This window comes from Notechis scutatus, chromosome 15 (assembly GCF_049901735.1).
Source record: "Notechis scutatus isolate UNSWTSFEM ecotype Mainland chromosome 15, rNotScu1.2, whole genome shotgun sequence".
In the NCBI taxonomy this organism is placed as follows: Eukaryota; Metazoa; Chordata; class Lepidosauria; order Squamata; family Elapidae; genus Notechis; species Notechis scutatus.
In genome coordinates this window covers 10,694,407-10,707,078 of record NC_142023.1, presented here as the reverse complement: position 1 = coordinate 10,707,078, position 12,672 = coordinate 10,694,407, and the positions used below count along the sequence as shown (strand labels likewise).

General features: G+C 48.3%; 1 protein-coding gene across 1 annotated transcript; it reads right to left on the bottom strand.

The window, feature by feature from the left end:
• Nucleotides 1-2,086: 2,086 nt before the first annotated feature.
• Nucleotides 2,087-11,025, bottom strand: LOC113424797 (glutamine synthetase-like). The gene is made up of 7 exons (XM_026686660.2): nucleotides 10,631-11,025; nucleotides 6,921-7,095; nucleotides 6,059-6,220; nucleotides 5,768-5,914; nucleotides 4,170-4,297; nucleotides 3,518-3,717; nucleotides 2,087-2,526 (listed from the first exon to the last, which is right to left on the bottom strand). The coding sequence occupies exons 2-7, from the start codon at nucleotides 7,084-7,086 to the stop codon at nucleotides 2,175-2,177; spliced, it is 1,155 nt and encodes a 384-aa protein (XP_026542445.1). The 5' UTR covers nucleotides 7,087-7,095; nucleotides 10,631-11,025; the 3' UTR covers nucleotides 2,087-2,174.
• Between the last annotated feature and the right edge of the window lie 1,647 nt (nucleotides 11,026-12,672).

The following is a 12,672-nucleotide window of genomic DNA, read 5'->3' as shown; positions in this document are numbered from 1 at the left end:
AAAAACTTCCAGTGTTCAATATCTATGGTGATTCGCCATCATGGTTGTCCCAAAGGCGCTTTTTTCAAGAGGCAACTGGATTTTCTGGTTTTTCCTTTCGCTTCTCATCCAAGAAGCTTCTTCAGTTCTCTCTTCAGCTCTTCTCTCTTCTTCAGAGCTGAAGAAGCTTCTTTGGGGGGGAAGCACCTCTGGACTTTTTCATGTTCCTAGTCTACAGTATGTGGTTTCTTGACGTTATTCCATCCAAGAGCCAACCAAGTCTGATCTTAGGTGCGAAGCTCAAGACCAGCCAGCAATATTTCTACCTTTGCTGACTGTAAATCTTATTCTTCGCCCTAGAAGCAACATTCTTGACAGGTGCTTCGTTTAAACTACAAACTTGCTCAACTCTCTGATTCAGTAACAGCCTGTACTTCCTGTCCAAATAAAACGAAACTCGTGTTTTTTAAAAGGCCCTGCAGGGAAGGCCGGAAGGGGAATGCGTGAGCCCAGTTTTTCTTAAGAAAAAGTCATCAAATACTATTTGTGAGTAAGAAACTGGTAAGGCCAGCCATGAATCAGCTCTTCGTTATGAAACAGGCAAATATTTCTATGCCCATTTCACAGGTGGGAAGACAAAAGTTGTCAAGCAGCTCGAGCTCTCGGCCAATCCAGTCTGGTGATTCAAGGTGCTGAGCAGCACCGACAGGTGTCCGGTGTCGTGATCTACTCGTGGCATCGGATTCCAGAAAAGAGAGACCAAAAGCCACCCTCGTGAACACGCAAGGAATCCACCACCTTCTGGGTGACTCAGGAAGATCTACTGGCCGTAGAAGACCATCAAGGGGAAGATTCTGAAAGACATTCAGGAGAAGCTGTTGGGTGCCTGCAAAGCAGAGGTGGGGATTCAGCCAGTTTGGACTGGTTCTGGAGAACCGGTAGCAGAAATTTTGAGTAGTTCGGAGAACTGGCCAATCCCACCTCTGACTGGCCCTGCCAACCCCATCTCTTCTCTGCCTCTCATTGAGTCCCAGCTGGTCAGCGGGGTCTCCTTGGGTTGCCCTGCACAGGAGAACGGAGCTGGAAAGCAGGTTGGTGGGGTGGGGGCGGAAGGGGGATTTTGCAGCATCCTTCCCCTACCACGCCCACCAAGCCACGCCCACAGAACCTGTAGTAAAAGAAAATTGAATCCCACCACTGCTCCAAAGCCTTTCCAATCAAATAGCTTTAACTAGCAATCAACATTGAGAATAGTCCCACCCCGGCCTCCAGGTGTTTGTAGTCTACCTGGAAGCAACTCTTTGGGTACTAGGAGGGTTGGTCATGTCCTCCATCAAGACCATCACACAATCACCATCACACTTGGAGTCCCGATATCTGGAGGTACCAGACTGCAAACTTGGCTTTGCAGCTGCCTTGAAAACGCAGTACTCCCAGTTTCAACCATTCCTAATCTTGCCTGATACCCAGAAACAATTTCCCCCGATTTTTTTATATATATAATTGCACGTTATAGCGTCTTCAAAAGGGTGGTGTTAGCTGGCAAGATGCAGGAAGAAGCAAAGCACACCTGTCTCCCTCTTGTGGCAAGAGAGAATGATGGCAGCTGCATTCATGAGATGCCAAAGTTGATCTTTAACAGAGGGAAGGGACCCTGTAGGCCATCTAGTCGAACTCCCTCCCCTAGCAGGAGACCCTGCACCATTTCTGACATTTAGCTCTCCCCCCCCACTTTCTATCTACCCCCCCTTCTCTCTCTCTCTCTCTCTCCACCACACACACACACACACACAAACTTGTTACAAAATCAACTTGAAGTTGTGGGTGCCCCAATTTACTGGAGGTTTTCTAGAAGAGATTGGACAGCCTGCTTGAGAAGGGGTTGGACTAGAAGACCTCCAAGGTCCCTTCCAGTTCTATTCTGATATATCTATAGTTTTGAAATTTTCCTCTCTGTTTGTCCCACCAACTCAATTTTCTAAGAAGCTCTAATTTGGGGAACCTCACTAGTATGATCTTAGCACTTTGTGATGTCTACTAGGTGGGGAGAACACAATTCGGTGTCTCAAAGGTAGAATGTGGAAGTCAACACAGAACCCAAAGAGAATCTTTCTGAAGTTGCCAGATGTTTACTAACAGGCGCAGAACGAATTGGGAAGGGGTGGGGGGTTGGTTGGCCGTGGTTCGTGGGGTGCTCAGTCCTTGAGAGTGGCCCTTAGCAGCCGCGTTTCATCCGTTTCATCTACAAGTCCATCTCCCGTTTCCCCAAGTATGGCGGTCCGCATAATGGCTTCCGTGACTGCGTAGGGGTCACAGTTCGCGGACGGCCGTCGGTCTTCAAAGTAGCCAAAGCCATCTTGCCCTACTTGGCGAGGGATCCGGATGCTAGCGCCCCGGTTGGCCACTCCGGCCGAGAACTCTGTGATGCTGGAGGTCTCGTGCTGGCCGGTGAGCCTCCTGAGGTTGTCCTGGCCTCCTCGGGGATCGTACACCCGGATGTGGTACTTGTGGCGTTTGCTCAGCCTTTCGATGGCGGCTTCGATGGCCCTGTGAAGGACAAGAAAGCATAAGAGAAGAGCAGGCAAAAGCCAGGGAGGTGGAGTTAAACGCGTTAGAAGCCTACCGAGTTTCCCCGAAAACAAGACCCTGTCTTATCATTTTTTTGCCAGCAAAAAAGGCACCAGGTCTTATTTTGGGGGGATGTCCTCCACTGACTAACCTCACCTGTCAGAGGCCTTCCGGAACTTCTTCTTCTGCGGCCGGCAAGGCTTTCCTGGGGGTCTCTGCAGCTGATGACAGAGCTCTGGATCGATCTAGAGGTTTGTTTTCAGCTCCAGAGGCCTTCAGGAAAGCCGTGCCGGCTGCAGAAGAAATGGGCCGGCCAGGCAGGTAAGTAGCAGGGCAGGTCCACCCACCCGCATCCTCACCCTAGCTTAATTTTTGCCCGTCCCCCCCGGAGTGGATGGGATCTTAATTAGGACTTATTTGGGGGGGGGGGGGTAGGGCTTATATAGGGCGCACGTGTAAAAAAAATCAAGCTAGGGCTTACTTTCAGGATAGGTCGTATTTTGGGGGAAACAGGATAGAATCATTACGTTCCCACCAATGGTCCAAGTCCAACCCTTCCTGAATATCATTGAATTTTACCTGGCACCAATTTAATATTATCTGGTCTGGAAGTTGAGTCCTGACAACTGGACTAAATTTCTGGTTGGTTTGATAATAAACCCAGTTGCCAAGGGACTCAACCAGTAGTGGGTTTCCAAATTTTTCCCTCCCTGTTCTATGTGCACACAAAAGTTCCAAATTCCACACACACACACACACACACACACCAATGTCTTTTTCCATTAAACCCAAAAGAAAAGCTTCTGGTTTTATCTTTGTGTTCACTTTTGAGAATCTTCTGTATTAGGACATGAATCCTACTCCACCTTTTCTTTTAAACCAGACAAAAGAAACCACTTTTGTGGTTCTCGAGCGTCGTGAACTGGGCTATTCTTGGCTTTAAATTTCTCTTCTAAGTCCAGTTACTCACTTGATGCCCCCCTTCTGCCTTGTTTCTATGGTGCTGACGTTAGTATGACATCCAGCCCCGTTCCAGTTGCCGGTCATCGGCTTAGGGTCCAGGGTAGCCACAACACCAAAATCTTCACAGACCCGATGTAAAATGTATCTCGCCATCCACAGGTGGTCGCCCATGTCAATCCCTATACAGGGTCCCACTTGAAATTCCCACTGCAAGGACGCAAGGAGAAAACTGGTATTAAAAACATGGTTTTTGTGGTGTATCTCCTGAGTAACCCTTCAACCCAACAAACCAGACCCGGGGAAGCAACTAGTTACAGCAAACTCAACCACAGTTAGCAGCTACCATACTAGACGCTCTCTTCAATTAGATCCGGTTAATTATCAACAGAAGAGATTTGTAACTCAAGGTTAAATTGTGGGGTCCTTGCTGCTCTCTGAGCTTGGTGGTTTTCTTGCAGACATTTCATGACCCAACTAGGCAACATGCATAGTAGCTGTGAGGTTGGTTTCCCTCTTGCAGACATTTCATTACCCAGCTAGGTAACATCATCAATGTGCTATGATGCAGCAAAGGGTAAGCCAAAGGGAACGGGCAGGGTGCGAGATGACAAAGCAAACCCTCTCCTCAAATCTTTCCAGGAAGCATTATTGTCAAATACCTGAGATGGCATGACTTCAGCGTTGGTGCCACCGATGTCCACGCCGGCGTACATGCAAGCTTTGTAGTGTGCTTCCACAATATCACGTCCGTACACTTTGTTTGCACCAACCCCACAGTAATAGGGTCCTGGGAGAAAAGGCAGGATTGCATTTGTTAGTAAAGGCTCCCAGATGCCTCTGGGGCCTTGCATGCTACATGTGAGCTCTCTGCTCTTTATCTGCACAGAGATTTCTGAGTCCTTCTGCAGCCCGTTTCGATTGTGCAGGGTTGGGGATCTGGGTCACACCAGGGTTTCGACTTCTTTTGCTCAGCTGGCTTGTACGTGATGAATAAGCAGCAAGTGGAAACGTATTTTTAGCATTCAAAGCTGGCTATAAAGTATTGGTTCCTACATCAGGCTTTACAATGACACGAGTTACTCAAGAAGAAAGGAGAAGAGAGCAAGAGAGGGAGGGGGAGGGAATACTGTAGAGAAGGGAGGGAGGGAAGAAGGAAAAGGAAAGAAGGAAAGAAGAAAAAGAGAAGGGAGGGAGGAAGTAAGGGAGGATTCATAGGGAGGGAGGGAAAAAGGAAAGATTCAGAGAGAGAAAGGGGGGAAAGAAAGGAAAGAAGGAAACAAAAAAGAAAGACAATTTGTTATTATTAATTCCAGATTTTTTCTTTCTTCCTGGAAAGGAATCCCTTGATTTAAGCCTATTCCTGCCATCCCCCCAATCACCTAGGTTCATTCTTCCCCCAGTATGTTATCAACTCTAACCTGCATTTACTTCTTGTTTTCCCATTGCTAGCAGTTTAAAACAAAATAAGCCAGGATCAAAATATGCATAGCAAAGGAAAAAAGAAAAAAAAAAAGAACCAGGAAGAAAAGATTGCACAACCAAACCAGTTCTCTGGTGGCACATTTTTATGCAATGCTGGGGACAAGTAAATGTCCTTGGAGGATTTTGCATGAGAATTTTCCATTACTTTCTGGACTTTGGGCAGGGAGGGAGAGAGAGAGAGGAAAGAGAAGGAAGGAAGGAAGGAAGGAAGGAAGGAAGGAAGGAAGGAAGGAAGGAAGGAAGGAAGGAAGGAAGGAAGGAAGGAAGGAAGGAAGGAAGGAAGGAAGGAAGGAAGGAAGGAGAAGGGAAGGGAATCCAACTAAGTCTTCCAGAAATACAGACAGTCCTTGACAAACAACACTTCATTTAGTGACTGTTCGAAGTGACAATGGCACTGGAAAAAGGGACCGACGGCCGTTTGTCCTCCCCTTACGACCACGGCCGCATTCCCCAGGGCCACCTGATCAAAGTACGGACTCTTGGCTGCCGGCTCGTAATTGAGGACGGCCACGGTGTGTGATGAATGACTCCCTTCTGGCAGCCTTCTGACCAGCAACATCGATGAGGGAAGCCCGATTCGCTTAACGACCGTGGGACAAACTGGACGACTGCGGGGATCCTCTGTCCACAACAGTGGCAAGAGAGCTCGTAAAACAGGGCAAAGCTCCCTTGACAAGGGTCTTGCTTTGCAACATTGGGCTCGGCTGTGGTCGTAAGTCGAGGAGCATTGCCTTTTGGGCTGGTCGGCCGGCCGTTCTTCGTGGCGGCCTCTTACCTTGTGGGCCCGGAAATCCGTTGTCGGGCCAGCCATATGGACGTCCATCCATGCCCAGCAAGGTGTATTCCTGCTCCATGCCAAACCAAGGCTGGCTGTCCTTCACCAACTCCATGACTTGCTTACAGGTGTACCTATTATTGGTCTCTGCGGGAGGGGGAGAAAATGCAGAATTTGAACCCGGAACAGGCTGGAGAGCCCTCCCTTAAGCAGGTATGCCGGTGGCCTGGGCGCTCTCCCTTGGGAGAGAAAAAGGGAGGAAGGGAGGAAGGTTGAAGAGAAAATACTCACCCGCCGGTGTCCGGTTGTACTTAAGAACCTCACACAATACCAGCTTGTTGGGGTCCAAGGAAAACGGATCTCGGAACATCTTCACAGGGATTAAGAACATGTCGCTGTTGGAGCCTTCGGATTGTCCTGTGCTGGAGCCATCGAAGTTCCATTCTGGTAGCTCTGCAGGAGGGTTGAAGAATACCAGAATAAGAGAGCTGGATGGGGCCTTGGAGGTCATCTAGTCCAACCCCCTGCTCAGGCAGGAAACCCTTCACCATTCCTGACAAACGGCTGTCCAATCCCTTCCTTAAAAACCTCCAGCACTGAAACACTCACAACTTCTGGAGGGAATGATTATTATTCTAACTGTAGAGAAAGGAATGGACGTTGTAAGACAAGGGCCGACATTTTAACCCAAAGAATCCCAAGAGGGTTTGCCAACATTATTTGTTCAAACCCCACAGGGCCCTGCTTTCTCACAATCGCCTCACTTAGCAACATACATTTCGGGGGTCAATTGTGGCCGTAAGTCAAGGACGGCCTCTGTTTGCCTGAAACAACTTCCTAAAAAGGGGTTTTGAGCACTTGGGAAAGTTCCCACCCCTCGGATAACGAGAGATGCACAGGAATGGATGAAGAGAAGGATGATTATCATACCCTATGACCCTGTCCTTAAGGGTTGTACCTGATGATTCTTGACACTTGAAGAACGTACCTTTTCCTTTATGGACCCTGAGAGCATTTGCACCAAGACAAATTCCTTGGGTGTCCAATCACACTTGGCCAATAAAGAATTCCTATTCTACTTTATTCCATTCCATTCCTTAGTCTGTTCCTTATTCTGTGCTGTTCTATGAGGGTGGACCATGTTCAACCTCACCTTCAACACAATTTGGTTCCTGGTTTAAGGTTCTGGTTTTAGAGCGAAGGCCCTCCCCGCTTCCGTCTATCCAAATGTATGTGGCCAAGGCCTTTTTCCCTTGGGGCAGCTTCATGTACTGGTCTCTGACCCCTTTGTTGAGCTTGGAACTGTGTGACACAGACATGGTGGCAACCTGGAGAAGAAAAAACAAGATCCCGTGAAAGTCAGGATCGTGGCAAGGAAGATGTCAGGCTTCCAAGTAATTTTTCAAAGAGTGTTTTTCTCTCATTTTTGCCCCTACTGACAATAACACATTTCTAATATAGTGTCCTTGGGAGTATCTATGTATTTTATTTTGTGCATGCCACCCCAGTTGCAAGTCACATCCCTCCAAAATCAAGAATCGTTCGTATCTCAGATTAATCCATTCTTTCAGCCATGTCAGTGCAGGTGCCTGGTAATATAACTCCCAATCTGGCAACCCAAAACCTCTTCTGTTTTTAGAATCTTGTAGCAATTTCAAACTTATTCTTGCTCTTTTCAGGTGTTCCAAATAACACACCCATAGCAAACAGAATTCTGAGGCAGGCAATTTCCTTGAATAGGTTTATTATATATGTCCTATTGGCAGGGGCTGGTGGAAAATTGACTCTGAATATTCCCACAGTTTTCCAGCTAAATAAAAGTGATTTGTCGCTTTCCCAAAACAATCGGTCACGTGGTCCAATCAGGATAATGTGCAGTTGCTAGGTGACTCCAGTCCCCTCCTTCCGAGCACCTGCAGGGATGTCCTTGGTTCCCACAAGAAAGTGTTTTGGCTACAAATCCCCAACTATTTCTAGTCCCCCCCCCCCGTCCCTCTGTCCCTGGTGTGTGAGCACTGGAGTCTCAAAATGGCCTCGGTCAGGCCAGCTTCAGGGTTGACCAGCTTTTCTGCAAGGTGAGAATCTACTCAAGTTTGACCTTCAACACAATCTGGTAACACACATTAACTCAAGAGGTGGCTTTGTCACTCTGAGGCTGGACAGGAATCCCTTTCCTCTCCCCAGCCTTATTTTCACAACAACCCAGTGAAGCTTCAAATCTAATTTTCCTCAAAGTCTACCCCCCGTTCTAGAAATCAAAATGTCCTTTCTCAAGAAAATGCCTGGCGTGGAGTTTTTCCAAATTGCTTCTTTAAAAATAGAACCCTTTTTTTAAAAAAAGGAAATAAGCATCGGGCCTCCCATTAAACCAATATCAGTATAATTTGCACCAGTATAAGGGGTTTATTGACCGACTGAATGGAGAGAATTTGTAGGTGGGTCCAGAACAGAGTTCTTCAAGTAATGCAAGTCACTTGGAATGATAAATTTCTTTAATAAATAATAAATAAACGGCCCTTCAGTTCCTGTTGTGCCAGCCTTCCATGGTTCTAATCTAAGCTTATCTAAATCCCTTATCCCAGACGCTTACTACAAATAGCTCTGGATATCAGACGGAATACACATGGCTACAGAAGCTCTTCAAACAGAACACCCTGCTAGGCAGGTCTCTTAAGGAACTGAAACTACAAGGGGTTGGTGGGTGGGCAGGGACAGGGCAGGGGACAAAATCCTGGCTTTGGAGGAGTTGCCTCCTTCTCCACCTTATTAAGTTTGAAGAGATTAGGCAGAAAATATGTGCCTGAAGGTTTCAGGAAGTAGCCTTTAGATACTGCCCTTGAGAAAGAAATGGAGAAGAAAGGAATGCATACCAGTGTGTGTGTGAGAGAGAGAGGGGGAGAGAGAAAGAGAGGTGAGAGAAAGGGAGAGAAATAGAGAAAGGAAGAAGGAAAGGAAGAAGGAAAGGAAGAGAGTCAGAGAAAGAGAGGGGGAGAGAGAGGGAGGGAGAGAGGAAGAGAGACAGAGGGGGGAGAGAGAGAGAGGGAGGAAAGGAAGGAAAGAAGAAAAAAAAAGACACAGAGAGAGAGAAGCAGAGAGAGAAATTTGTCAACTTTGCATCAGAATGGAAGTTTCATTCTGGGTGAAGAGGCTTACAGTAGTTCAATTTCCAAAGCCTCCAGCTGTTCAAAGCCGAAGAATATTTGAAAAGAAATCCCAGCCGGGATAAAATCATGGCTGATTTGGATAAGCATGTTGTACAAACCCAGCCTTTTTAATAAATGGGCAGAGAGACGTGTTAGATATACGTTAACCAGCCCACAATTTATTGCTTCGGATTCCAGGCGATGTGGTTTGTGATTCAGCCGGCACCAGGAAGTGGAAAAACAAACAGTAAGTATTATCTGTTTGAGAGGCAAACGGCTGCGCCAAGAAAAGTCAGAATCGATAGGAATAGCCCAAAGCAAATCAACAAGCTTGGAGCTCCTACAAAATTAACCATCGGGTTGGCAATGCTGCAAAAAAAAAAATTTTTTTTTTCATTTTGCAGGAATGAAGAGAGAATGCAAGAATGAAGAAGAAAGCGAACCCTGTTTAGCACATGCAAAAAGCTATCTGACTCCCTCTATCCCTCCCTGGAGGGGATAAGATACAGATTAGGAACAGTGTTAATAAAGGAGAATATTTGTAGCTGGGGTTGAAGTGAGGGTGGGCGGTCTCTTGAGTTATTTTCTTTTATGACCTGACCAGGTAACATCATCAGCGCTAATGCTAGGAACAATATTGTTAAATTTAGCAGAAGCAGGTGTTAAAAAAATGGGCTTTTGTTGCAGGTTAAAGATAGTTCCCTAGCTCCGTTTTCTTACTCCTCTGAAAAGCAGGATTGTAACCCGTTTGCTCATCATGGCAATTGAGGCTACCAATCTTTTTGCAAGCTATATAAAGAAAAATAAAAACCCATGTTGTTGGATTGTTGGGCCCCTTTCCAGGTGCATCTCAGAGAGAAGTGGTGACAACCGATCCCTTCTCACCCACCTATTTGTCTCCAAGGCGTTCCCCATCACTAAAGGCCAGGGCACCCCCCTAAGGGAAGCTCCCCCCCCCCCCGCCCATAAATGGCCTAAGTGAACCTCCTAACAAATCAAAGCAACCGGCCTTTTGAGGACTAAAAATCAAATTGTTGTTGAGTTTTAAACTTCTTCTGGTTAAGTTGGGTTCTGCTCTGGTCCTTCATCAGATTCCCTACAGAGTTTAGACTAGAACAAGGCATTTTGATTATTTACAGGAAGATGTTTAATGGAACAACAACTACTAGATGTTGCAATTATTATTTGTTTGTTTTGGAGCAGAGATGGACATACATTTCGCCACGAGCGAAGAGGCGGCCCGGGGGCTCTTTAGGATGGAGAAGTGGCCTAAAGGCTGGAGGGAAAACAGTTCCGGGCATCCGGAGCCACGTGGAGCAAAGGTATTTGCGTAAAGGCTCAGGCCGGGCAGAGAGGCCGGCTAAGCAGGAACCTGGACGAGGGAAGCCCCCCCCCATCCCATCCCCCCCCCTTCCCTGTTCTTCTTAAGCTGGCAAGCCCCCTGGGTTTTGGGGAAGGGGTGGCGGGGGTCCTGCCCTCCCGATGGGACGCAAGCTCTAACTTGGAGAGGTGGAGGGAAAAAGACAGAAGGGAAGCGCGCGATCCTCTCTCCAAGGGCTTCACCGCGCGCTCCTGCGCGGAGTTTAAACCCCCCCCCCCCCCAGCGCTTTGCTAAGGATGGAGATGTGGGGGTGGAGGGGGGCCGCGCACCCGCCCAGCGCTTCTTCCCGCCCCGGGACCGAGCGCCAAGACCCCGCGCGTCCCGGCGTGATGCGCCTACCTGTTTGGCGAGGGCACCTTTGGCTGTCCCTGCGGTGCGATCTCGGGGCACAGCTCCGGAGCAGCGGCCGGTTCCCGGCACCGGCTGCCTCTCTTATAGGGCGGGATTCCCGCCTACCCAGGGCACTCGGGCCCGGAGGAGGAAGAGGAGGAGGAGCGTGGAGGAAGGCAAGGCGGAGTTAGACCCGCCTGAGCAAGAGGCGAAGGGGGAATCCCTGCTCGGAATCCCCCCGGGCGCCCTCGGTTCTAAGGAAGGCAAAGGCGCTTTAGACATGCCCAGAGGAAGTCGTTACGACGCGTGGAAAGAGGAAAGCGACAGAGCCCGTCAAGAGATGCGCGTGTAATTATCCATGTACCAAGTGCAGCTAGAATCGTGTTTGCACAAAACTGGACAAGTGAAGAGCTTCCTACTGACGGGATTATATGATCAGGAAAATATTTGAATGTGCAGAAATGAATAGACTAAAACTTGCAATTAAAGAGAAGGGAATATTATATGATATGGGAGATATTTTATCCATGGTTAGAGCATAGATATGGAAGTTAGAAGCAAAAGAAGACTAGCGAAATATAGAAAATAGGTTAAGCTAGAGATGTAAACAATATGATGATTGTAATTGATAGGACTATTAAGCTCACCATGTTTAATAGGATCACTATATTTTTTTACTAGAAAATAGGTCAAGAGGGAGGAATGGGAAGTTTTCTTCTATACAGAGTCCTGGAGAAGTGACCGACCCCCTCCAACCGACTGGGTTTCCTCTGGGCTCCCTCCTTTACAAGGGGAAATCAACTTCCCAGTCCTCAGGACCAGGGTCAATAGGGAAACTGAAGGCCACCCAAGACGGATTAGGGGCTTTTGTTCTGGAGGAAAGGTTCCCTTCACACACACACACACCCACCCCTGGTCCAATTTTCTGCCAGGAACCCCTTTTCCAGATCTTGCTACTTCTGTCCTGGTCAGGGGACGCTGCATTGGCTGTGCTGACCTGGGGTGAGGGGAGATGGCGCCTCACCCACCTTGGCTGTGGCACCTTGGGTGCTGATAAGGCACCTGACAACCAAGTCCTCAGGTGGTGTGTGTGTGTGTGTGTGTGTGTGTGAACCTTTTGGCTTGCCAGCTATAGCCGAAACTGGCGGTTGCTATGGGCTCGGAAATGGGGACAGCCAGAATGCCCGGCCTGTTTGTTTGATCTACCAAATGGACACCAGGCACGGGGAGTCCCGTTCTGCCAACTTCAAGGTTAGACTCTGGCAATGCAGTTGAGGGGCCGTGGCCACTAAGGGGCCACCTGGAAACGATGTTTTATCCAAACTGAAGGGGTACAGTTGCAACCAGGAACTATCAAGCCACTAGTATATAAAAATAAGAGCCCTCCCTCTCCCTCTCCACCTCCCCCTCCTGCTTCTCCTCCACCCTGCAGACATCCTCCCTTCTACGACGGATGATATTCCCCAGTTGGGTCGTGAAACGTCTCTGAAATCACCAAAAGAGCACCAAGGACCCCAAAGCTCCACCTTCGGCTACAAAGATCCTCTCCCGTCAGTAACTCTCCCTTTTACCCACGGAGCTCGGTCAACGGCCTCTACTCAAATGGCCCTTAAAAACACCTTTTCGGGCCTCTTCCTTTCGCAAAGATAGACCCCTAGACCCCACCCTTCCTCGCCCAACCTCACCCACAAACCGACTCACTTTTGTTCACAAGGTCTGAAATCCGGGGTGGGGGTGGGGGAATGTTCCTTGCCAACAAAGGGGCAGTTGTTCAGACGACCAGGGTTTCTAATCAGCTTCCCTCATGGTAGTTGGGTGGTGTTAGGATGGATGTCTGGTCAACTTGTGGCTCAGATGATGAGCAGAGAGAGCAAGGGGGACAGGCTGGGGACCGATGACATCACAGATGCTTGGATTCCGAAGGAATTGTTCAAGCGAAACAATGGCCAGACACAGGTGCCTGTGCTAGCAAGAAGTGCTTCCTCAGCTGCCCTTTCAGTCCATCGGAACAGTCGATCTCCCTCAAAGGGTTGAGTTTGACCGTCTTTGGC

Coding starts and splice junctions, on each gene's coding strand:
- LOC113424797 (XM_026686660.2), bottom strand. CDS start 7,086: ATGTCTGTGTCACACAGTTCCAAGCTCAACAAAGGGGTCAGAGACCAG. Junction 6,221..6,920: donor GGAACCAAATTGTGTTGAAG/GTGAGGTTGAAC, acceptor ACCCTCCTGCAG/AGCTACCAGAATGGAACTTC. Junction 2,527..3,517: donor AGGCAGAAGGGGGGCATCAA/GTGAGTAACTGG, acceptor TGTCCTTCACAG/GGCCATCGAAGCCGCCATCG.